The sequence below is a fragment of the Equus asinus genome, chromosome 2 (genome assembly GCF_041296235.1).
Source record: "Equus asinus isolate D_3611 breed Donkey chromosome 2, EquAss-T2T_v2, whole genome shotgun sequence".
NCBI lineage: Eukaryota > Metazoa > Chordata > Mammalia > Perissodactyla > Equidae > Equus > Equus asinus.
The window spans coordinates 55,569,483-55,596,291 of NC_091791.1; the positions used below are offsets into that span (position 1 = coordinate 55,569,483).

Sequence of the window (26,809 nt, forward strand, 5' to 3'; positions counted from 1 at the left end):
CCTGCACCCAGGACTTTGCTGTAGAAGGGTTTGGACTTCTGATCTCTGGTCAAGCCCAGGAGAGAGGAAAGAAGACTAGAGGAGCTCTGTCATTTTTCATTCCAAAGACGGGCTAATGGTACCTGGAGAGCAGAGAGAACAAAACCCTCCAAATTGTTGTTTTGGAAATAGATAATTTATACCTCACATAAAACCCCCCTGGACCGATGAGGAAAATTTTGAGTGTGATGTCACCATGTCTACACAGCCTCAACAGAGAGTTGCTATATATTCTCAAGTCATAGATTTCGAGAACCTACTCAAATTCCTTACAAGTACAATGCACTTTCCTTTCTTAGTGTGGAGGGTGAATATTTTATTAGCCAGGTGGTGTTGTCTTCACATTTCTATTCTGCTGACTATATATTCTCTGTACACGTTCCAATTGCTATGTCTTAGATTATAAGTGCCAGTGACCCAGGACCATGAATCATACAAGCAAGTACTTCCCGAACATTTCTTGGATGCAGATGACTTTTACCTTTCCTGGCAACAGTCTGACATTGATTTTTTGTGGTATTATATTTTGTGTGCCTATCTTAATATACAACATACCCAATACCCCCTTGTAGCTTTGATATGCTCCTCCTATGACCTTCTACCCAAGGAAACAACATAGAATTCCTTTTATTTTCAGCTGCAGCTTGAAACTGGACCAGGGTCAGGCACCTGACTCAAGGGCCACACATCCATAAATTAACTAGAAACCCATGAAAGTGTTCCATGCAAAGAGGTTTGCACAGAAGAGGAAATTTATTTAGCTTAGCCAACCAGACTGGTTTTCTCCACAAATTGTTTTTGGAAATTTGAAGAAGACTAGTCAGGAAAATGAATGTAGTCAACCTGCAGAATTAGCAGAGACTTCAAGAATGTGAAGCCACTCAACAAATGATGATGATGATGATGATGACAATGATGGTGGTATTGGTGGTGATGATTATCATCATTTAAATTTGGTCATTTAAGTTTTATCATTTAACTATGTGCCACTTCCTACAAATACTAACTCATAACTTCACAATACCCTATGATGTGAGTAGGTTTATTTCAAAAATAAGCAAATTGAGACACAGAGGAGTTAAGTAACTTGCTGAATGTCAACAGCTATTAAGTGGCAGAATCAGGATTCAAACATGGCAGTCTGGCTTCAGAAATTGTGTTCTCTTTCTTTAAATTATTTTAGAATCAGAAAGGAGGAGATATGTCCAGAGATTACGTTTTTAAAAAGTCCTGTTTCTTACAAGTACGTGAACTTTACAGAGCTAAGGACTCCACACGAGAGAAATGTTTATGTTGTATGTCCATTCATATTTACATGAGATTTTAATCAAGGCTTAGAAATACATAGTGCTACAGCCTGTACAACTCATTATAAGAAATACATGCTCACATTTCTGAGAAACAAATTTAAGTTAATCATCACTCACTGATTAAAAATGCGTATATAAAAACCCTAAATTTGGAGATTGAAAATTGACCATTCTTTTTCACCATACACCAAAATAAACTCAAAATGGATCAAAGACCTAAAGATTAGGCCTGAGACAATAAGTCTTCTAGAAGAGAATATAGGCAGCACACTCTTTGACATCAGTTTCAAAAGAATCTTTTCAGACACTATATCTCCTCAGTTGAGGGAAACAATAGAAAGAATAAACAAATGGGACTTCATCAGACTAAAGAGCTTCTTCAAGGCAAGGGAAAACAGGATTGAAACAAAAAAACAGCTCACTAATTGGGAAAAAATATTTACAAGCCACTTATCCGACAAAGGGTTAATCTCCATAATATACAAAGAACTCACATGGCTTAACAACAAAAAAACAAACAACCCGATCAAAAAATGGGCAGAGGACATGAACAGACATTTCTCAAAAGAAGATATAAATATGGCCAATAGACACATGAAAAGATATTCATCATCGCTAATCATCAGGGAAATGCAAATCAAAACTACCCTAAGATATCACCTTACACCCGTTAGATTGGCAAAAACATCCAAAACCAAGAGCGACAAATGTTGGAGAGGTTGTGGAGAAAAAGGAACCCTCATACACTGTTGGTGGGAATGCAAACTGGAACAGCCACTATGGAAAACAGTATGGAGATTTCTCAAAAAGTTAAAAATAGAAATACCCTATGACCCAGACATCCCATTACTGGGTATCTATCCTAAGAACCTGAAATCAGAAATCCCAAGAGTCCCTTGCACTCCTATGTTCATCGCAGCATTATTTACAATAGCCAAGACATGGAACCAACCTACATGCCCAGAAACTGATGATTGGATAAAGAAGATGTGGTATATATACACAATGGAATACTACTCAGCCATAAAAAAAGACAAAATTGACCCATTCGCAGCAACGTGGATGGACCTCGAGGGTATTATGTTAAGCGAAATAAGCCAGTCAGAGAAAGACGAACTCTATATGACTCCACTCATAGGTGGAAGTTAATATATTGACAAGGAGATCTGATCGGTGGTTACCAGGGAAAAGGGGGGGTGGGGGGAGGGCACAAAGGGGGAAGTGGTGTACCCACCACATGACTAACAATAATGTTCAACTGAAATATCACAAGGTTGTAATCTATCATAACATTTAAAAAAAAAATAAAAACCTAAATTTGGTAACTTCAGTGTGCAAAGGTAATTTTTAGAATATCAAAGGATTATTTAAAACAAGATTTTCTTTTGAGCTCCTTTTTTTAATAGCTTAATCATTACTTGATACACATTCTCTCTCATAGGAAAAGAAGTATGCCTATATTGCGTATTTCACCAGAGACTAATAATTCAAAATCATTTAATTTATCTGTGCTAAATTTTCCACATTAAAAGAAATAGGACTTTTTCAATGACAACAATTAGGAGAATGGGGAAAAAGGCAGCACTTGGTATCCAGATGGCCATCACAAACACCTCTAAACTCAAAAAGGGAAAGAATCACCTAAACTCTTTCATCTCAGAAAATTTTTCCAAATGACTGTCATCTGGATAATTAGTTATTAAAACACTAATTTTTAAAAATAAGAATTATCCTATTTATTTTGTAGACAAATTATAGTTATTGGTTGGATACAAACGCTGTTTCTGAAACCACTCCCCTCCTCCCAAATTTTCTGCACATATTCCTCTTCCCAAAGCACAGTTACGGTCAACATCATTCAGTTATTCATTCAATAAATATTTATAGCATATTTACTGTGTCCAGCACTATTTTAAGTATGAAGAATATATTGTGGGGGAAAGAAGATTAAAATTGTTGCCTTCCTTGAATTTACTACCTAGTAGGCAGACTAAACAAACAAGTAAATAGGTAGTGTGTCAGAGAGTGACGGGAGTCTTATGGGGGAAAACAGAGAGGGGGAAGAGGTTTGTCTGAGGGCTGGGCATGGGGTTCAGTTTTAAGCAGGGTGGTCAGTGGTGACCTTCCAAAAAAGGTGATATTCAAAAGAGCAAGTGTGTGAGGACAGAAAAGATTTAGGTGGGATGAGGTCTGAAAGTGGAGGAAAACTAGCTCTGAAGCTAAAATATAAATTTCTTTGAGGAAAAGAAAAATGGTCACCACGTAATAAATAAAACCTCACTGTATGTTGAGAAGGTTGTAAAATTGTAATATAAAACTATGTATGTGAGATGAATTCCAGTCCGGTCTGTAAATTCCAAATCTGCCTAGTAGACACCTTCATTTGGTTGTTTAATAGACTTTTTAGACTGGACATATCCAGAATTAATTTCTGATCTTCCGCTATCTCCAATCTGCTCAATTCAGTCTCCCTCAGATCAGTATAAACGGCAAGTCCCCATTTCTAGTTCTCAAGCCAAAAACTTCGAGTTGTCCTTGACTCCTTCCTCTCTCTCTCGTATTCAACATCTAATTCTTCAGCAAATTCAGTTGACTCACTCATCATTATATACACCCAATCAAAAACTTTCAACCTCTCTATTTTTAAAACCCTCTTCTCAGCCTCCATTATTTCTCACTTCTATAATAGCAATTACTTTCTAACTTCCTGCTTCCTCCTAAAACACTATTCAGACCATTTTCAATACAGCATTCAGAATGACCCCTTTAAAATATGTCATATCATATCACTCTCTGGCTCAAAACCCTCCAAAACTTCCCACCCTACTTGGAATAAAAGCCAAGTTTCTTACAATGGTTTATGTGCCCTACACAATCAGGCCTCCCTTTTAGCCTCAGACCTCCTCTTACCTCATTAACACTTGCTTCCAAGAGCATTTCCTCCTTAAGGCTTTTCTACTTGTTAATCCCTCTGCTGTGAATGCATCAATGAGTAGAAAACACTCTATAAAGCTTGATGGAAGGCTAGGCTCACTAACTAGTAAGCGAGTCACATATAAATATCACAATATAGCCCTTAAACTCATGCCTCAATGGCATTATAAATAACACATCCATAAATATTGGGTTGTTCATCAATATTAGAAAATAAATCTACATTTATGAATGCCAAGGTTCTACTCTATAATTAAATGGAAAAGCAGAGAGATTTCGCCTTAAACCACAGAAGTTGTAATTACTGCAAAAAGACACTATACTGGATATCCTTACCTTTTCCTCTTACTCTAAAATATATCAGATCATTGGTGACAAGAAAAACTTAACAATGGGGGAAATAAATTGGAAAAAACTGTAATAAAAGTAGATACCTTTTTAATTTTTTTTAAATCAGAATTTTTATTGAGATTAATTATTTGTAAAGATAAATAAGACAATCAATGAAGAACAAGAGACAAATATCCGAGGCATTTAAGATTAGTTACTAGGCATTAATTTTAACTCAGAACTTGCCAAAAAGGCAGGGTGAAATGTATATATTTTCATGTAGATTCGTTGTCTGATAAGTGAGAGGATATTTGATACAAAGCTTTCCTGGATTGAAAGTTCAAGAAGTATTCATTAAGAGAAATCTAATATAAGAAGTTTTGTATAAAATAGTAAGCAGAGTTTTAAATTTTAATTTTCTCTGCCTAGATTTTTATAAAGTGACTTACAAAGTCACAGGAATGACACTAAATTTTAATTCAAGTAAAGAATTTGAATGAAAAAAGATGAAACAGTTTGGCTACACTCCTTCACAACGAATAGAGGGAAATAAAGCCTAGTGACCTTAGCATGTAAAAATCCAAAAGGAGTAAGTACTCTGTCCTGGAGACTGCTTCTCGGCAGAAGTTTTGTATCATTAAGTCAAGAGGGGCAAAGAATAGAGAAAACTTCATGGAAATAAAGGGAGTTGAGATCATCTTGAAGAACTTTTGTGTGCGAGGGAGTGAGAAAGACAAAAAGTAGACAATTCAGACATGGAAAATATCATGAACGTAGCCTCATGGATAGTCGTAACTATCAGAAACTCAAGAATCATTTTAGCAAATAACGAGAGTTTTTGGATTTTTATGCCTTAAAGGGCCAGGAACAAGGAGGCATTGTGAACAACTTTGGCAAAGAAAACCCCCAAGCAATTAGTATTTATACTAGCAGGCACAAGATCATAGAGAGCCACTGAACATCTCAGAGTGGTGACTAGCAACTTATAGTAAGATTTATCTCGCTCAAGTAGGTTCAACTTTTGGAAGGGAGAAAGATCAGGAAATAAATTAATGTAATCCCCTAGGCTCAAAATATTGAGGACCTAGTGTACTTCTGAAGCAAGATGTCTTAGAAAAGGAAGGCTCTCCTTATCCTTTTTCATATAAATGTATCTGTACCAGGCAGAGTATGAGGTTCTGCAACTATAACACCAAATGAGACAAAAAAATGTGTTCCCTATGCTAATGAGGTTTGATGAGTGGAGAAGAATTATATAATTATATATATACGAATATATACGTAATTAATACGAGATTAAACATGCACAATGAATGTCGTGATCTGGGAATCTCCGTATGTAGCAGGTGAATGTTGAAGGAAAACTACACTTGGACTTGTGCGTCAGCAAAATCTAGGCTAATCTAGAATCTTAATGATAATCAGGTATTTATTGATGAGGGGGAGGACAGGGAATTGTGTTTCTCAGAGAGGGACATTAGGAAGAGCCTGGTGTCCTATAGGAAGTGAGATTTCCATACAGAGGGTTGAGGTTGGAGAGAAAGTGGTGAAATATGAAGGAAAAGAGAGAAGCAGAGAACAGATCCTGAGGTTCCCTTACACAGGGCATTAAGGGACTGGATTTCATGCTAAGGCCAAGGGGAGGCTGTGATCTAGAAAGGATTTTATGCACGGCGATAGGTGACACGTGCACTTTAGAAATATTGTGTAAGTTCAAGTGAAAGAATGGAAGTACACAAAACTAGAGGCAGGAGACAATTTAGGAGTCTGCTAAAGAAAATCTAGGGGAGAGATGCCAGTGACTTACAGTAGTGACCGAGACAGCCTTAACGTTCCCCTCAGCTTGATTAAACTTTAGATGGGTTTTGCTCTGATTCTAGGCCCCTGGATCTCTCTTTTTTTAGAACATATACTTTATGAAACTTATAATTATATAAATTCTTTCTTTGCCCCTTTGAGATGTAAATATTTTTAAATGCCTCTTGCCAGTTTTACAATACAGGACTGTCTTTCTCAAAGACCAGGGAGCCATCTCTTTGATATGCAATCATCAAGGAAGAGAGAGCCCCTATCTCCTAGTCTCTGTGGAAAGGTAGGAGACCAACTGAAGAGGGCAACCTTGCTGTGAGCTGTAAAACTGCCTCCTGTCATAAAAAGGAGAAAGTTCCCGTTGCCTTTGGGTAAATCCAATGAGCAACACAGACGGCCTACAATCCTCCTCATCCCATCTCTGAAGAATCTTTGTTTCAGCAGAGTTGAAGTCAGATTGACTTCTGGTCCATCTCTTATTGTAATTGTCTTCCTTTTCTGTATCACTTTGTCCAGCGCAAATTCTCTTTGAAAGTAGTGATAGTGCAGGTGGTGAAACAATCTTTAAGTTCAGAAAATATTTAGAAGATAGTAAAATCAGAACATATTATATGATTAGCTGTGAAAAGGAGTGCAAAATTATTATCAGGTTCAGACTTGTCAACCAGGTGTATAGGAGTGCCATAAGGAAAATAGGAGTTAGAGTAGATTTGTGGGGTAAGATGATGCATTCAGGCTTGGAAACAGTGAGTACCACAGGTGCCTGTGAGCCACTCGAGGAGCGGAAGCTCACAGATCTGCGAATTTATGTAGGCAGAGCTCAGGAGAGAGGACTTGGCTACAGCCACCTATCTAAATATATGGTATTTGAAGCCTCGGGACTGTATAAGAATGTCTGGGAAAAGTGAGAAGAATTCGAAGACTATAGGGCTCAGATCCAAACTCTAGTGAACCACAATGTTGAAGAAGTGAATGGAGGAAGAGGAAACCATGAAGCACTGAGAATGATCACCCAGAAAGGTAGGAAAGCAGAGTTATTGCCAAATGAGCAATGGAAATTACAGAAACCAATGATGAAAAAACACACTGCCTGGTGTGGTGCCGCTGAATAACGTAATTTCATACAGGTTGACCCGAGCTGTGTTTTTCATGGCAACCTAAAACAAATTATTTCATGAAAAAGGTAATGAGGTCATGGCTATCCATATTTTCTATGCTAATTCAGTTTAAATTGGAGTTACTGAGAGTCTATTCTGATAATAAATAGGGCCCATTAAAATGTTTCCAATTTTTAAAATAAACCACCCGTTCATGGCATTTTTTCTATTCTTATGGTGGGAGATATTCAGCTGACTGAATGTTAAAAAGGAGCAGTGAGGAAGTTCTTCCTGTCACCAAGATGAAGGCAGAGTGCACATGGCTTTTTTTTCCTGCCAAGAATCACCTCCAGTATTTTGACTTGATATGCTCCAATTCATTTGCTGCTGTTGACATTTTGAGGTTGTGTCCAGTAGCCTAGGCAACTGTTCTTATTTCTGTCCTAATTTGCCTCTATTTATAGAGTTTATATAGATTCAACGGACTCAAGGATATTCTTTAAGGCAGAGTGGGTTTACAACCTACACGCTCTTAAGTGAATATAACATTAAAGATATGACAAATCTTAGTCATCAAATGAAAACTGCAGGTTACGATTTCTTCAATTTGGGATCATCAGTAAATATGATGAATAATGTATCTTTAAAAAGGTAGCATAACTTTATCAGGCTGAGATATGATATGATGACAGTTGAAATTATAAATTTTTAAGTGTTTTGTTTTTAATGTTGTATTCATTAAACTGAATTTCGTCAATTAGAGACCACAGCTTCAACTACCTTCAAATAAAAATCTGGCCTTACTCAGTACTAAAATGAGTTCTCTTTTTCACTCCTCATCTACAAGACTCTATGATCAAAGTTTAAATTGCGTGAGACAGAGCAAAATCTTTGATTTAGTTTTTAGACTTTATTGGCTTTCAAGCTGTATAGGCAGTGGAAAGAATAACTAGAACATGTGTCTTTCATGGACGGGGGTAGAGAAAGAAAGGGTGATGTTAAATAACTACCTGCAAAACTGTCTCCAACATGTGTCTTCTAAATATCGGGATGAACTATTTTTTCTTTTCTTTTTTTAATGAGTATGTACCATAAAACTAGGGAATTACACCCTGTATAACCTGATGAAGGTAATTGAGGACTCAAGAGAGACAGGAACTAATGGATCACCAACCTACCAAAATTCCAAAGAAGAAAAGTTCTCAGTGCAGGGTCAGGCATTCCATAACCATTGAAGAAAATAAGAATTTGACAGCTATTGAGTAGAATTTTCTTCCCCTACTGTCAAGACTCGCTTTGAGTGATCACTATTGTAGTTCTACATTATTTATGTGGATATAGATATATATAAAAGTGCTAGCATCATTAAGAATCACATTAATTCCATCTTCCTTTTAATGTCTTAAGGCAGTTCCTGATCAGTCCCCCTCCTGAGGAAAGAAAAACTTCAAACGACTTATGTTAATAGAGTATCCAGGAGGTCAAAAATGGTTAGCACCATGAAACCAGGAAAGCAAAATAGTCTCACATCAAAAGACTGAGAGACTTGTATTAACAAAGCTCCTTGATCTGCTCAAAAGGAAGTCAAAGTATAACACTAAGCACACACAAGTCTACACTTATGAAATTCATTTTTATAGAAATCAAAATTTATTGAGCATTTCCTATGTGCCAGGAGCTATATTTTTCATATGTCTAGCTTAATCTTCAAAAACAACTATAAAATAGATACTACTATTATTATCACAAATTTACAGATGAAAAACTGAAAGTTAGAAATATAAATTAACTTTCCCAGGGTCATGTAAATAGTAACCGGTGGAACCCAGATATGAATCGTTTGTGTGACTCCCAAGTCCATACTCTTAACTTCTCCATTATCCAGCAGTGCAAGAAAAAGTGAGTCATTTGCTCACGTATTCCAGTCACAAAACTCCTTTTCACTCCTCTATATTAAGAGTCTTTCTAAATCCACAGTTGTCATCTAGGTAGGCTTAAGGAACATAGTTTTAGCTGACACTTTAGCAATTTCTTGAGTGTCTATTGCTACTGCTGCCCTATTGCAGACAACAAAACAGGGAAAATTTCTAGAAATTAGAGTTCTCTTGGTATTGAAATATCACAGAGGCCAATGTCATGAGAGACTGAGGAGTAACTGCCTCTGTCTTCTGGATTCTATGCTTGGAGACCTTGGACTGCTGTCCTACAAGGTCCTCTACTGTATGACTCTACTCGACTAATTCTCCACTTCATCAAAGTGAAGTGATCCACCAGGAAGACTGTCAGGCTCTGGACCTCACTACGTAGTTTCCAAATGGTAATCAAAAAACTGATTTTGTTATTGGTGGAAGGTTGTAATATTGGGACATTTAGAAATTTGTGAAGCTTAAACAGATCTGATACTAGGGTTTATGGTCTTTGGTTTCACAAGTTATCTTTCTAGTAGAGGAATTAAATATCGACTCCTTAATACTGGCTGCAGCAATGGTAGACAATGAGATCTTAAGAGATGATGAGGTTCTACCCAAGGTTACCAGTGTGCTGTGCTGAAAAGAGTGTGGTTGGTGCCAGAAGACCTGGGATTTGGTCCCAGTCTTCATGACTTGCATAAACTACTGAAATTCTCTTTGAGTCTAATTCCCTAATTAGTAAAATCAAGAAAAAAAAATTCCAGGACATTTGTTAATTAGGAAATCAATTTGGAAATTACTTTGTAAACTGTGAAGTATTAAATGATGATTGGCACTACTCTGTTTAAATAGAAAATATGACTTAACATGTATTTAGTTAATCTTTTAGGAAGCTTTTAGGACTTACCAAAAAATCTTATTATCAGTAAGTTTAGGAATTTGATTTCTTAACAGGAGTCTATTTTCATGTCTCTTTGAAATTTGAGTTTTTAAGATAAAAGGTGTCTATTTTATCCTTGTTAAGATGAGCTCTTTGAAGAACGTTCTTAAAACCCATAGCAAACTCACACTCCTGTATCACTGGATATAATCGCAATTTCGGTGCAATGAGTATTCATGTTCAATAATTAAGATAATCACTAATTTCCACTGCTGTTCCTCTGCCACTTCATGAGGTATGCACTATTGGTCTTTTAGCATTACGCTCTCATTGACCATGGACTCTAAATCATTATTTGTTGGTTACAGACCTTTACAATGCCCAGTGGCATTTGCCACTGATGACAGCAATAACAGATGATGTTGAGCCAAAGCTACTGGGAGTGAAATGCAGAAGGCAAAATGATAATAAATAACTGCCACTCCATTACTAAACAATGCCTGAAATTGGTTCTATCACATGTTGGATATAGCAAAGTCTGCATAATCCAAGAACCAAAAAGGCATTTACTCAGTAACAGCAGCAAACAGAAAGGAACTCAAACATTTGTCTTGTGCAGCGCCCAGGAGTTCCTCATTAAGCATGGCGTGATTAGTCAGAGGATTCGCAACAGATTCTACTTCCAAATCTTGTGGTATCTTCTCAAATTGATGGTACCTGGGAAGTGTGTCAAAAGGTATACTCAGTCCAATAGATACGAACTTCAGGAATGCCGGATAGAACACAGAGCTAAAGTCTCAAAAGGCTGTGAGACTGAACATATGAATATTTTCTAAACACAGAGATGTAATTATAGACATGCATTGGTTTACGACGAGGATATGCTCTGAGAAATGCATTGTTAGGCGATTTCTTTGTTGTGTGAACATCATAAAGTATATGTACACAAACCTAGATGGTAAAACCTATTATATACCTAGCCTATATGGTACTAATCTTTTGGGACCACTACCATATATGTGGTCCATCATTGACCAAAACATTGTTATTTGGCGCTTGATTGTATAGGGAATATGGGACTATTAGGGATATAAGATGCCTGGATGAGATCATAAAACTTGTCTAAACATGATCTTGGTTCCATTCAGGTGATTTGAGTGGAGGATAGATTTGAACTGTCTTCCTTGGTCAGCCATCTCATAAACCTCAGGTACGAGAGCAGAATCTGTTGTAATAAACTCACGAGATAGATACTCAACAAGAGGGTGTTAGTGGACATAAAATGTCCATCCTATAAAATAATTACTCTTTAAAATATAAAGGAAAATTTGTATCCTTCCTCCCTTTCTCAGACCGCTGTGGCTTCCTTTATTCTGTTCTCTTTCATTCCACTGATGATGTATCAGGCTTTTTGTGATGGTGGTTGTTTGTTTGCTTGTTACTAAATGAGTCATCCTACCAACTCTAAGTCCTAAGTGAACTGACATGCAATAATCACCAAAGTTCGTAGTCTGAAAACATAATCCACTTGATAGATTATATAAATCTGAGCCTCAATGATGTTATTAGTAAAACTGGGATAATAATATCAATATAGCAAAGTGAACGTGAGCATTAAAGTAATAATATATATGAACAGATATTATTTTGTTTTCCTCCAAAAAGAGAGCCTAAGATGGAGGGTAGCTTTATTTTGGGAAGAGATCTTGTGTAACAGAATTAAGAGCCTGGGAAGAATGAATCAGGAAAGAAAGAAGAGCCAATCCAAAGAGCTATTTTCAAGCAGGTCACCGCTGTAGGAATTGGGGCTTGATCCCCCTGGGGAACTTTTGAGGACCTGTGGAAAATGCACTTCAAAATGATCCATCCAAGGAATGAAAGAGTATTGGCCAAAGGTTGCTTCGTGGGGTGTTAATGCCTTACACAAAGTTGTGTATGTATTAGAATATCGGAGCAGCCTCCTGAGGAATTTCACATAACGGTGGCAGGGAAACCTCAAGGCAGGAAGTCAATAAAATCCAAGCTATTTGAAATTCTTACAGAGGAGATTTATGAGAGCAGAGAATGGCTAGGTTAAAAATAATGTTGCTCCCAGTAGATTTGATGGTCAAGGATCTATCTTGTCACTAGACAGCAGTGAGCGTGTCATTCCAGGGACATTCCAAATGAACTAGACTGTAGGGAGCTGTGCACAGTGGAACACAAATCCAGAATGCAGAGCAGTTTCAGTGTGATTTCCATAAGGTTAGAAGCAGTGGCTTCTATGAAAGATTCTTGAGATCCAGGACTGTGGAGAGTATCAACTTCTTAACCTGCAGTGGTCAAATGGCCATCTAGCAGTCTAGTAATCCTGTCCGAGAACAAAAGTACGAAAAGAAAAGAAAAGTGCTAAGAACCTTATTTTCTTAGCATATAACTTTAAAGTTTACAAAACACTCTCATAGGCACCATCTTCTTTGAAGTTACCGGAGATGCTGTGAGAAGGTATGCTATTACTCTTCTCTTTGTTCAGATGAGAAAATTGTTTTTTAATCTTCTATTTCTTTTATTTAAGTGTATGCTTTTTACATGATGCTGGCTTTCCTTTGATAGTTTCTGAAGCAATATTGATTTATTTATATTTTTAAGTAATTTTATTGGGATTATAATGATTTGTAACATTGTGTAATTTCAGATGAAGCAATTTGAAGCTTCCGTTTTAAGGGTTTTAACCAAGTCTTCACTGTCTACATGTGATGATCTAGAATGAGAACCAAGGCATGTTTATCCTAACCCAGCATCCTAAAAGGTGTCTTTATTTTAACAAAACTTCCTCCTACCAATGACTCTGTAAGCCCTGACACTCGCCCTCCGCGTCCAGTGGCCCAGCAGCAGCCTCCGTGAATCCCTCACTCACTTCACAAAAGTGTGAGCAAAGTTTATCGCTAGCAAAATTTATTTCCAATTCCATTGCTTTTTGTAAGATTTGATCTCGTACCAAGGATGCCTATTAGTTTTGAAGGAAACTAACTCCAGATGCTGTGTGGCCCCAGATAGTTCCCAACACAAACTGGCATCTAGAGAACTGAGAAATAACCCAAATAATCAGCAAAACCTGGAAACTCAAGAAAAACCAACATTTTTAATAAAATACAGGTGTTGTGACTGATATATAGCAGTTCTCAGCAATCTGAATATTTGAAAACATGGAACTTTCTTAAATTTATCTTTTTCCATGTCTCCAAATTTTATGTTACTTCAGTTAACTAATTAAATAATAATAGTAATAATGATAATGATGATCATTATACAGTTGCTACTACCACTAAAAGAATAATAATAACTAGTGATTATTGAGAACTTATTATGAGCTAGGCACTGTGTTAAGCGCTCTATTAATTAACTGAGTTAATTCCCACATTAAGCCTCGTACAGAGAGCACTATTAGTAGCTTCACTTTACAAATCAGGGAACTGAGGTAGAGAAGGCTGAGTTCCCAAGTAACACAGCAGGAAGTGGCTGATTCAGACGTGTTCCCAGGCAGTCTTATCCACTATACCATACTGCCTGCCTTTCAGACCCAAGGTCTGTAGTCTGGTCTGCAGTTGCAAGCTATCAGTTGCTAGGAAACCAAACTTTCACAAATTCCCAAGCATTGGGTGTAAGTAAAGTGAGGTACTGCATCTCAGAGTAGTTCAGAAATTGATTAACATCTTTGAAGGGGTGTGGGAAAGTGTGTGTATGTAAGTCTGTGTTGAGCATATGGGCAGAAGAATGCACTGAAGAAAAGAAGAAAAGTAGAGGAAATTTGCCCTGGAAGTTTTTTTTTCCTAGAATTTCAGAGTATATTTACAGTTTCTCGGTTTCTCTTTTCTACTCTGACAAACATGTACATATTTCACTTTTTAATTCCTATGACTGCTATAAAAATCAAAAGTGGTATGGAGTGATCCACTACCCCACAGAAATGGTCTCACCGTGAGCTCTCAAGGTAGAGGAGATAATTCCCCTCAGGCTGCTGCCCCTGCGTCCTGAGGCCTCTTCTCCCTGTGCTTTGCAAAACCAGCTCCAGATCCAGGAGTCCCGTCTGAGAGAGGCTGCCTGCATTGACAAGGACAGGGCATAGCACACAGCTCTCCCCCCAGGGAGGCGACATACCCGGTCAGTTTTCCCTTCGGTCTGGACGCTGGTGTGGCTGCGGACCTCATGATCCTCTTCCAGGTCAGAAACTTCCTCCAGTTCCTCTGGGGTCTATAAAAAGAAAGCAAAACATTGCTGGTGGGGATGCAAAATGGAAAACAGTCTGGCAGTATCTCAAAAAGGAAGCATAGAGTTACCCAGCAATTCCAACCCTAGGAATATACCCAGGAGAAAAGAGAATACACTTCCACACAAAAACATGTCAACAGTGTTCAGAGAAGCACCTATCATAAGAGCCAAAAAGTGGAAAAAACGCGAACATTTATCTACTGATGAGTGAATAAATAAAATGTGGTAAATCAAAATAAATTAAATTTTCTAGGAACTTACTAATGTAACATGAACTTCAGTGTCTATTCTAAATAGTCAACCTACTTCAATTCCTCTTTTTCAATTTCAAGTTAAACATGTCTCGTTCAGGGATGTATTCTGCTCAGGAATCCCCAAGACTGGATTGGGTTCCTCTGCCAGCATTTCCCGATGCCCTCTGCTTTCGCTATCATAATGCTCACCATACTTTATTGTACCACTGTTTGTTGAGTCAGGCAGCCAATTGTTGAACTGCCTACTTTGTGACGTAAAGACTAGGTCTGCCCTGCTTAGTGTCAACCTGACACATAAATGCTTTTGAATGAATGAAGCAAAATTATCAGTGATAGCCAAAAGGTTAGTTAGATATGAGCAAAAGAACACATCTCAACAACAACAAAACCTGTCCTAACTGTACCTTTGCCCTGCTTCCATCTTCTTTATTTCAAACTAAAGTTTTTTTTATTTGTTTTATGCTGCTTTTCGTAGTTAAAGGTTTTCATTCCTCCAGTCTCACTGGGGCATTAATATAAAGATACCAGTCATATTGCAAAAACAAGTAAAAGTACTGGACAGGAATTAACTTAATATTTGTTTTAGTTTACACAGTATCAGCTCTAAACTATGACGCGTTTGCTACAAAGCCCTGGTGAGAAATGCAGAACACAAAAGTTTAGGATTCATGAAAAACAACCACAATCAAGTAGAAGATCTCTTACAGCTTGACCCTGGCTGTGAAAGAATGGAAAGGGCCGGGCTCTGCCTCCTTAGGCCAGCTCTGGTTTCCCTTGAACCTTGCTGTGCATACAGGCCTTTTGTTTATTTTTCAGGGCTGTGAAGAACTTTCCTTTCCTTGGGACCACTCCAGAGATGGAAACTTGCAATGGTTAGCTCACTTTATGGAGCAAAACTACCAATTTCCTAACCATCAATGGCCTCGGATTCTTTCTCATCTTCTGCATCTTTAATCAGCACTTTCTTTGTCTTTGAACCCTTGTACTGAGCATCATCCATCCCTTTGCATTTATTTCAATTGACTTGGACGGGATTTTAACATTCCCCCTCTCACCAAGGGCTCCGATGCTGCAGAACTGTTATCTATACGTTGATCTCTATACGCAGTCCTCTTTCTTTGTTGCAACTATTTGCAGCTAAGATCATAGGGGATTTACTCTCTCTTTTTAGATATTAATTAGCATGAGTTCACTGCTATGGAACTTCTACACAACCACGTATTAGCCATTTCTGTGTATTCTTCCCACAGTATTCTTGAGAAAGGATCTTTGCAATTTCCCTCCTGGATGAATCACCAGCCCCTATAACATCTGAATAAATTCAGTTGACCAGATTCACTTTCTTGGGTGCTATTGTTTTGTAACTGAAGGTTGTCTGCTGCCCCTACTGTGATCTGTTCCTTATAAACGTCTGTTGTTTATCACTTAGGTTATACTCTATCATGGAGTTGTACATATGACTTCATCATTGATTCCAATATTTTATTCAGTCCAAAAATAAGGTAACAGCAGAAACTAGAACAACTGCTGCTGTCAGAAGTCTCAAGTTCCATTTTTGTTGATGATACGGCAGCAAGAGATAGGCCTACCATTTACGCCCACAGGTTTCTGTGCTTTTCTTTCTTTTTAATATGATACTAATAGTTTTCTTGCAAAGCCACCAAAACTGACCTCTTCTTTTCATGAATAAAATCAGTGGGAGAGTATTCAAAACCCTTGCTGGCAGCATTTTGCATTCTGTAAGGCAAATAGTTGGATGGTCTTGAAAAAATAAAAAGTTAAACACAGAATGTTATAGTTTAAATTAAGCAGAAGCTAAAAAAGAAATAGGAGTGCTCTAGCCACTTTTGGGGCGATATGTTAATTCCTTCTGGATTGAAGGCAAATACAGTCATGCCTTGGCATCCATGGGGAATTGGTTCCAGGACACCCGAAGATAATAAAATCCACAGATGCTCAAGTCCCTTGTATAAAATGGCATAATATTTGCATACAACCTATACACGCCTTCTGTTATACTTTAAATCATCTCTGGATTACTTATAATACCTAATAAAATGTACACACTATGTAAATAGTTGTTGTACTGTATTGTGTAAGGAATAATGACAAGAAAAAACGAGAGTCTGTCCATGCTCAATACAGATGAAACCATCCTAGGCTTTTCAATCGGATGTTGGTAGAATCCACAGATGTGGAACCTGAAGATATGAAGTGAGGACTAATTGTAATAATTTAAAGAGCAAATATTCAAAAAAGGGAGGAGGTGGGGTGGCTACCCTATGTTATACACTCTTAGAAACATCTCGCTTTTACTCGTCTGGTAACTTTAGAAGGTTAAACATCTGGAAGCTGTGTGTGTGTGTGTTGTGTGAGTTGTGTGTGTTCCTAATCAATTTTCATTCTGTGGAAGGGGAGACCAACTATCTTAGAGGACAGGCCATGTAGTAGAAAGATCATACGCTGTTGAGTAATGCAGACTTGAATTTGAATCCTGGCCTCCAATTAGGCATTATGGGATTTGGGGCAATTTATGTACCCTTTTAAACTTTGGTTTCCTCAGAACAAAATTTTGGATAATAATACCTTACCCTGAAGTTTATTGTGAGGCTCAGCTGTACTAAGATGCTTTAAGTAAGCTCTTAGACCACAGAAACTGCCGGGGTGCAACAAAAGTTTGTTTCCTGCTATCTGTTGCTTTTTCTCCTCTTCTTCCACTATCCCGTCCCTCATCCCACCACAAATCTTTATATTTTTTGATAAAACTTTTATGACAATTTGGATGGCTCCATTTTAATTCAAGTTGATTATTGTGGATTGCCATGGTACTTACTAGCTACCTCCAGTTATATTCACCTGATTTTGAGCCTATAATGGCATTATGCTAAACAGGGTTTAATATAATTCCACATACATTGTTTTCTTCTAAATACCAAGTAAACATCTCTTTTGATCTGATTTTGATCATGTAAAAGAGTAAAACTATGTCTTAAACTGGCCCCAGCAAAGATTCACTCTAACATAGAGTCTCAAAGATGAGGGAAATAACTCCTTCACTAAGCTGGCCTTACCAGACCAAGAAGAACATGTTCAATTTTTTTCTGGAAAGAGTGTTAATAAACTCAGTCACTACCTACCTATTCCTCATATCAAAATTCAGGAAAACTGCTTTGTGCTCTCTTATTTTAACTCTTGCTTGCTGTGAAGACTTCCTTAAGCAGCCCAAAGCCACCTGAAAGAAGCTTAGTTTCCTCACCTACAAAATGGTGAACACATCCCCTAATTTTAGGGTTATTGTGAGGATAAAATAAGATGATGGACTGGAACATTATTCAGTGACTAGAGAATACTGAAGTTTTGATATTATTTATGATTATTATAGATTACTGTTGTATGATCTCACTTTATTTATGCAAAAGAGGCCAGAAACAAGTATGGAACTTAAAAATATTCGTGCTGAGGTTTGTGTGAGAAAATGGGGCTGCAGTAAATGGTAATGGTACATTAAACTTCAGGGTCACAATAAATTGGTGGTATATTTATGTGTATTTGCGTGTGTGTATATATATATATATGTGTATATACATATATAGAAATGACTGCATTTATATTGCTTTTTTCCCCTCCAAGGTTCTCAAAGCTTTCTACGGGCTTTATCTCATTAATTCTTTCAGCATCCCTAGTGAGGCAGGCAGACAGTATTAATATATCTAAAAATTCACTTGCAGAGGCTTTATAAATGTTTAATATTGTAATATAAAAAAGAAATTTGTGGTCGCTAAACAGCAGAAAGAATGGAAGAAAGGAAGGAAGAAAAAAAGGAAGGACGAAAGGAAGGAGGAAACAAAGGAGGAAAGAAAAGAGGAAAGAAAGAAAGGGAAAGAGAGAAAGAAAGAAAAAAGAACAAAAGAAAGAAAGAAGGGAGAAAGAAAGAGAAAAAAGAAGAAAGGGAGAAAAGAAACAGAAAACGATAGTCTAGAAAACAGGAATTATGCTTGGCACTTTCCTCTCAGAATTAAGGTTGAAATTCTAAATCATACACACGATTTAATCGTAAATCATACTTCTCTAACCATCCATCACTGGCTTAGTAAAATAAAACAACTGCCATAGCAACGTCAGTAGTGGTTTGACACTCTGAGAAGCTGTTAGGGAGGATGCTATGGATAGTCTTTGGAAGCAAGATGCTGGAAACATGTTCAGTGAGATCATCCTAGTTGAGCTGATAACACAGGATGATTTGGAAATGTCAAAGTGGAGAGTCCAAAATTAAAATACATTTTAAAAATAGGAATATATATATCAATAACACAATTTCAAAATATAGAAAACCGAGAAATGTCCTTTGTTGAACACACACATTCATCTATGCATCTTTTCTACTTCTCAAACATGTCCCACACATCAGCTCAGTCCAGTGCCAGCTCTTTGGCTCTTTGTGTTTCCTGCTCTCTTGCCTGGCACACTCCTCCACAACTCGCACAAGGCTGGATCCTTCCGGCCACTGAAGTTCAGATGGCCTCTCCTCTACCCTATCTAGTCTTCCCTGGTCAGTCTATCTAAAGGTAACTCATTCCTCCACTTCATTTATTTATTACATCACCTTGCATGTTTTTCTTTATGTTTCTTGTCATGATCATAATCTGAAATCATATTTTTCTTCTTTTTCTGTTTTTTTTCCTTGAAAGGGGATATGTTTTGATTTTGTCCTATTAGAACATAACTTCCATGAGAATAGGGATATTATCTGTCTTTATTACCACTCTCAGCTCCGAAAATAGCATATACTATGTGCTCAGCAAAAATGTCCTTACTGAAAAAAGGAATAAATGATTTAATGACTAACATGCTTTGGTATCAATGTTACAAGAAGATCAAGGGAACATTTCTGAGCTACAGAGTACTAAGTAATCCTTTGCCTTCTGCCTTCAACAGACATTAATATTTCCTTGCCTAAGGGAAAGTTTAAGGCAAAGATTCTTAGATTTTGTTTTTAAAAAAAATGTTTAAATTAGAGATAATAGATTTTGTGCACAGAGAGATCTTCCAAAAAACTTAAGATTCTCAGACTTGGAAGACCAGGATGACATCTATGTATCCCATTAGCAATGCAGTATGGATATAAAAAGACTTCAGAGAGGCCGGCCTTGTGACCTGGTGGTTAAGTTCAGCATGCTCCACTTCAGCAGCCTGAGTTTGTGGGTTTGGATCCCAGGCATGGACCTATACCACTTGTCAGCCATGCTGTAGCATTGACCTACATACAAGTAGAGGAAGATTGGCACAACTGTTAGCTCAGGGCTAAAGTTTCTCAAGAAAAATAAAAAGATGAAGACTGGCAACGGATGTTAGCTCGGGGCAAATCTTCCTCAGGAAAAAAGAAAAAAAAGACTTCAGAGAAAACACTATTTACTAAACCCATACCAGAGTTTCAAGTCTCACCAGGGTCCTGTGTCACTAACTTGTCATGGAAACTGCAAACATTAAACCTAAAGGAGTTACATGGGCTAGGACAATGGCATCTCATTGGTAATCAGTGTGGGAAAATGACAAGTGATTGGTGGGTCTCTCTGATACCTTGATACAGTCTAATCCTCTGAAAAAGAGTTTCTCAACCTTGGCACTATTGACATCTTGTTCTGAACAATTCTAATCATAAGAGGCTATAAAGTGTATTGTGGAATGTTTAGAGCCATCCCTAGCCTCTTCCCACCACATTCAGTAGGACCCTCCCAGGTTATGACAATCAAAAATATCTTCAGACATCTCCAAATGTCCCCTGGTAGGGAAGGCTGGAAATCACCCCTGTTCTAGAACTTTGGTTCATCTTGCCCAACACAGGTAGTAATGGTAAGGGGGAGGCCCAATGACTATGTTGAAATTTCCCATGAGCAAAGTTAAAACTTAGTTGATTTAGAGAATATAAAAACAAAAAGTAATTTTTTCTGGTACATCTGAGTCTGTGGATTGAAATTCATACCCCATGTACTATCATCATGGTTATAAGACAGAAGAGGGCACTCTTTATTCATTTTAGTCTTAGCCAAACTATTGGAAGAAGATATCAGAAGGTTTATGAAAAAATTAGAAACTTGGTTGCAGTCTTAACACCAGCATTTAATTAGCTGCTTTCATTCTGTGGTACTTCTTTTTGACTTTTATTCCTAATGAAGAAATTGCCAAAAGATATGCAGTGACAGTCCAAGTTTGCTTGATCAGTCATAAAGAGGTTAACAAAATCAAGTTAAGTCATCTCAACTAAAATATTTGAGTGTTTGTTTTTTATGTAAATAGACACAGGCTACTACGCTAGATTCTGGGGATCTTGAGACAAATAAAACATAATCCTTGCTCTCAGAAGAGATAAAGAGTAAGGATGTTAGATGGAAATAAATGATGTTCCTTAGAGTTATACAGTTTGAGACTGAGATTGAATGGTGAGACACAGAGAAATTTTCTTAGGAATGTCAGGCTGAAGAGAAGAATGAGTGTAGAGTGCCCTGAGGGAACCTGGGAAGGCATTTCCTGTATTGTCAGACAGCTGCTAGGCTTGTGTTATGGTGGTAGACTAATGAGCTTGAAGTTAGGATAGTCGGGTTTCCATTCTAACTTTGCCACCAATTAGTTGTATGTTGTTAGGCAAATCTCATCATTTTCCTATGCTTCAATTTACTCATCTTTAAAATGAGGATTGAAAGTAAGTAAAATGAGAATTTCTGTAAATCCTTTGAGTTTTAAGATTTTATGAGTCCATGCTTAAACCGAAAGCAAAACATTAATCTGGATGAAATGTTTCCTCGGTACTAGGAGATCTCAATGCTAGGGGAGATGTGGTAAATCTGTTGAGTTCAGTTGATCGAAGCCTAATTCACTCCAATTCACCATACCAACTAGGAAATGGTTAATCTTCTGAATACATGTATCTTCTCACTCTAACAAGGCATGAGAAGGCATCTCATACTTTTCTCAGTTTTATAACCTCAATGCTTAACACAGTGCCTTGCAAAAACTAGGTGCACGATGACTATGGTTTTTAGCGAATAAATGCAAGGAAGAAAATAAATAGATAAGAAAATAAAAAAGGATGCAAATAAAGACGTATATCTCTATTTGCCACAATAGATTACTGGTGGATTTTCTTCTTATAATCTTTCAGGAAACAATTCAAAACTGCCTCTAGGTACCATTATCATCCTTCTGTGCTTCACAAGCCATTTCCATCTTCTTTTCCAGCATGTTAAGAATACAACACAAAATGAATTATTCCATACGATGAAACTATGGAGCCTGGGTGAGTATTATACCCCTTAAAGGCTACAACAATTGAAATATAGTTTGACAAATCTAAGTTGCAGGATGGAAAAAAATATATCCTAAAGTGAGAGAAAAGAACACATCTAAAATATATATAAGAGGATATGATTAAACACGTAGTCAAATAGAACAACTTGGGCAGATAAATCTTGAGCATGTAGAATATTGCTGTCAGAGGAGACACAACCCTGAGCCTTAGTGGTTCACACACTTTCTACGGAATAAGTCTCTATTAGTTCACTACTGAGAAACTTACCCAGGCCAGCAGCCATGAAATAGCCTTGTAGTTGAGTCTAGATTGTGATGATTATCCAAGGAGGTGATCATTATAATCACTTAGGTTTATACAAAGACTTTCTAAGGACTCAAGTAATGATAGAATCACAGAGCAAACCATATTTTAGCCTCAAGCCTCTGTCAATCAGGGATCTTGTCAGTCATTCCTCTGCTCCTAAGACACCAGTGAGGCTAACAACTGTAGAAAAGCACACAGCAAAACAGCAAGAGGGTCATACATGACAGTGACTTCATCAATATGATTGTACTTATTCCACTCCCAGATGAGTGGGTGATCTTGCTCTGATTCCCAGGACTGCGTGTCTAATTCCTGAAACTGTCATCAGAAGTATTCCAGCTTGCAGTTTAAATGAGGATGTGAGAGACTAATGAAGCCATGAAGAATAGGGTTTGGATGAAAGCATATTTTTGGAAAGTTCAAATATTAGAAATATCTAGACTCAAATCAGGAACCTTGACATTCTTCTCTTTGAGAACAGAAAATTGAGGTCATCATTTTTAATTGAGGTCTTAATATAATTCATTAACAACACTCTGCTGGGTTAGTCCACATTTGTTTTTTCATTTAGTCTTAAAAATAAACCCAAAGAGGCAAATGCTATCATTTTAATACCAAAGCTGAGAAGCTGAGGCTTGGAGTTAACGGGACCTATCCAATACCACATAGCTGATAGAGGGCTACTTCACAGTAGGGTCCAGCGCTCGTTTTATGAACCATGTGGCTTGGTAGTCCCAAATGCCTGGTAAACATGGGGATTGAGTAGTTAAAACTTACAAGTCTAGAAAATGAGCTTCAAACAGCATGAATATGCTGCTCATCCAGCAGAGCGGGCCAGGTATTTAGGGGTTTTGATCAGCACACCACCAGACTGGTCCTTAATCTCCTCCTTCTCCTGCCAGCTATAATTTCTAGGCTTCAGTAAACTTGGTGTCTGGAGCAAATAGATGAGTCAGCTCTTCTTCATTGCTCCACTGCCACCTACCTTGAACCCTAGATTCTCTTTGAAAACCCAACTAAAAGAAATCCTGCTTCTTTCTCAGGCTAACATCCTGGATTTAAGCTATACCAAGCTTGAAATGAATTCAGTTTTGGCCCACAGGACGAGCAAAAGTGTGCCAAAGGATCTGCAAAAAAAAAAAGAAAACAAAAACAAAACTCCTGAGTCATTATTTTTTAAAGTTCTGTATGAATTAGGCTATATTAATCAGCAAAAATACTAAATGTATTTTGGACAGAGCTGTGAGTTCATACCCTATTTCCAAATTATGAACAGAAAACCTAAGGTAAGTAACTTGCCGAAGTTCTTTGGGTAAGGCAAGAACTGTGATGGGACATGGTATAAAGATTGAGTATCCGGATTCTGGGTCCAATGCTGCCTTTAATAACTTGTGACCTCAAACAAACGCTTAACTTGTTGAGAACTCAGCTTCTTCAGAAGTAAATGAAAGGACTGAACTATATGATTTATAAAATCCTGTTCGATTCTATTGTTCACTGTATGTGTCTGTTGCAGGTTTAGTTACAAGGTATCAGGAAAACAATGAATATCTTTTTAAGAAAATTTTGAATTGGCAGGACACCCTTCTTTTGAAATGCTGAACACAATTTTAGATCACAAATCCCTTTTGGATTGTTAACCTCTCAGGAGGGTAGAAACAACTTTTTAAACTGGTTTTGTCCAGGACCACAGGATGATGCAAGGGTTCTTCATAGGCAGTAATTGATGATGTCGTGAAGAACTGTGGCTGAAGAATTACTCTCATTGCTCCGTGGGTGGGAGGTGTGCTGTTGGTGGAAACAATGTGGTAATGATAGTAAGTGTAGTCCTGGAGGTGGCGGTGATGATGGTGGTGGCAGTAATAGCAGTAGCAGCGGCGGTGGCAGCAGATGACCTTCCACTCTTGGGTATGAACACTGCCACCACGAATATCAGACAAATTCTAATGCACTTGAACGAGGAAAATCTTGCCTTTTCCATCAAACTCTATGCCAAACAAACTCTATATATGTGAATTTGCATTCTTATCCTTAGAATAGACAGCTGAAGAGAGCCTATCTAATTTAAAACTTATTTATTTTTCTTTTTCAAAAAAGCTATTCTACAAATATTAAAATAAGAGTTTCAGTGAATATCTAATGGCAAAAAAAATTTACTCAATACACTCTTAACTAAATGTATACATACATATATATTCTAATTGTATAGAATATTGTGTATACATGAATGAGAGAATAAGAGAGTTGTGGAGTATTATATGTGGCTTTTCTTCTTTGTAATTGATTTGTTTCTAAACTTTTACTATATGTATTTATTACTTTTATCATCAAGAGGAATAAAACAAGCAATGAATGTTACAAGAAAATCTGCTTAAGGTTGAATGTTCCATTTCAAGGACACGTCAGCAATAAAAAAAGAGCAAGATTGCAAAACTCACTGCAAGGGAGCAGAGCCAGCCTTGTCACTTTGCAATAGGTCTATCAATGTGGCATGATATTTGGAGCTGACATGCACACAGTCGAAAACCTCCAACAGATGAGGGGAAAATCGGAGTATATGTCTTCATTATCAGAGCAAACACTGCAGCAGACTGTGATAGCAGGCCCAGGGAAGTACCCGTTACCTGGCCCCGTGCTCTTTCCCCATATCACATGGCCTCCTTTTTGCTCTGTAGATTCATACAAGCAGTTGCTTCATTATTTCATGTATCACATTTTCAGTGTCCTAGAAACTGGTTTTGCAAAACTGTCCTATAGCAAAGATTTTGAGGGAAAGCGAAAGTTGTGGTTTGTCTTCCCAATGGGGATATATATTTTTTAACCTACAGGAGAACTTTTACTTCCAGAAATTTTTAAGCAGCCAGGTATAATATCAACAGTCCTAACCAAATTCATCTATCTAGATTTGCAAAGTAACGTCAGGCACAGTAATAAAGCTAAAAACCACCTGCTGTGTTCCAGCCACGGATATTACGTAAGGCCAAGCAGGACGTCCAAACCTGACACTCCTATTTCACTGAATTAAAAACTGGAACAAGGTGAAAGAAGTCCTACATTCCCAAGGAGATGTTGCTCAGTAAGACAGTAATTCAGATTTATATAGACTTTTGTACATATTATTTAGGGTTGCTGGATTGAAGTTTGCTTTATGGGACATAAGAATTCTCTACACTAGTAGAATAAAGTAGCTAAGTTGGCAACTTATACATAAAATAGAACACTGGAAGGCAACAAAACAAATATATGGACAACCCCTAAGGAGGAATTATGCTCTCTATATAGAGGAATTTGTAAGTCTCCAAACTAAAAGGCCTATTTGTAAAAGCAAGTGAATACATCATTGTTGAAGATGTAGTCAAGTGTAAGTGGCTGTGAAACTAGCTGATGGCAAATGCAACATGCTGCTTTTGCATAGATTTGTCCTGATCAACAGAATTAAGACGAGCGGTAGAAGCAAACTTAGTGGGGAAATTAGATTTTTAAACGTGCATGTGTTCCTTAACACGTTAAACATACACATAGCATACAATCCACTCACTCCACTCCTAGCTATTTGCCCAACGGAAATGAAAACATATATGGACACAAAGACTTAGACAAAAATAATCATAGCAACCTGATTCATAATAGTCAAGTAGTGGGAATAACCCAGATATTCACCAACAGTGGAGTGATATAACAATTGGTATGTCCATCCAAAAGAATATTATTCAACTATAAAAAGGAATAGGTTATTGATACAAGTAACAATGTGGATGGATCTCAAAATAATTATGTTGAGTAAAGGAAGCCAAATAAGACTAGATGTTGCACGACTCTATTTATACAACATTCTAGAAAATGCAAGGCAATCTTCAGTAACAGAAATCAGATTGGTGGTGATTTGCGTTCTGGGGGAAGGAGTGATTAGATTACAAAGGGGCAGGTGTCAGTTTTTGGTTTTCATGTATATGTTCCTTACGGTGATTGTGGTGATGACTTCAGGGCTACATGTGGATGTCTATAAGGTATACCAAAGTGTGTGCTTTCATATGTACAGTTTACTAAATGTCAATTATACAACAATAATGCATTGAAAATTTGTATTTACTTATTCAAATGCCTATCTAAACAAATATTACATAAAGTAACAATCATTTGCTTAGCCCAGGAAAACAATTACAACTGAGACCATGCAATGTGAAGTTCTGTTGAATAAGTACATGAAAGGAGTAGTATTTCAAGTTCATTTTTAATCAAATAATATCTAAACTTTTTTTGGCTGTTTAATAAAATAGATTTCAATTTGTAGTAAGAGACCATATATTTAAGGAAAAATGTGAAGGTTTTTAAATCAATGTTAATGTTACATTGTTATCAAAAACGAGCCTTAGTACACAGACACTTCTC

At 37.3% G+C, this 26,809-nt stretch overlaps 1 protein-coding gene and 1 long non-coding RNA gene across 12 annotated transcripts in view; one reads left to right on the forward strand and one right to left on the reverse strand.

Moving 5' to 3' along the window:
* CTNNA3 (catenin alpha 3) overlaps window positions 1-26,809 on the reverse strand; it is a 1,499,312-nt gene that overhangs the window by 140,136 nt on the left and 1,332,367 nt on the right. For all 11 annotated transcript variants that reach the window (XM_070488663.1, XM_070488665.1, XM_070488664.1 and 8 more), the window contains one exon: window positions 14,447-14,539. In XM_070488663.1, the coding sequence (XP_070344764.1) occupies window positions 14,447-14,539 (93 nt within the window). The remainder of the gene's footprint in view (window positions 1-14,446; window positions 14,540-26,809) is intronic.
* Window positions 12,505-26,809, forward strand: part of LOC139040973 (uncharacterized) — a 47,828-nt gene continuing 33,523 nt past the window's right edge. Inside the window, exons 1-2 of the long non-coding RNA XR_011495357.1 lie at window positions 12,505-12,793; window positions 22,045-22,102. This is a non-coding gene — a long non-coding RNA (uncharacterized lncRNA). The remainder of the gene's footprint in view (window positions 12,794-22,044; window positions 22,103-26,809) is intronic.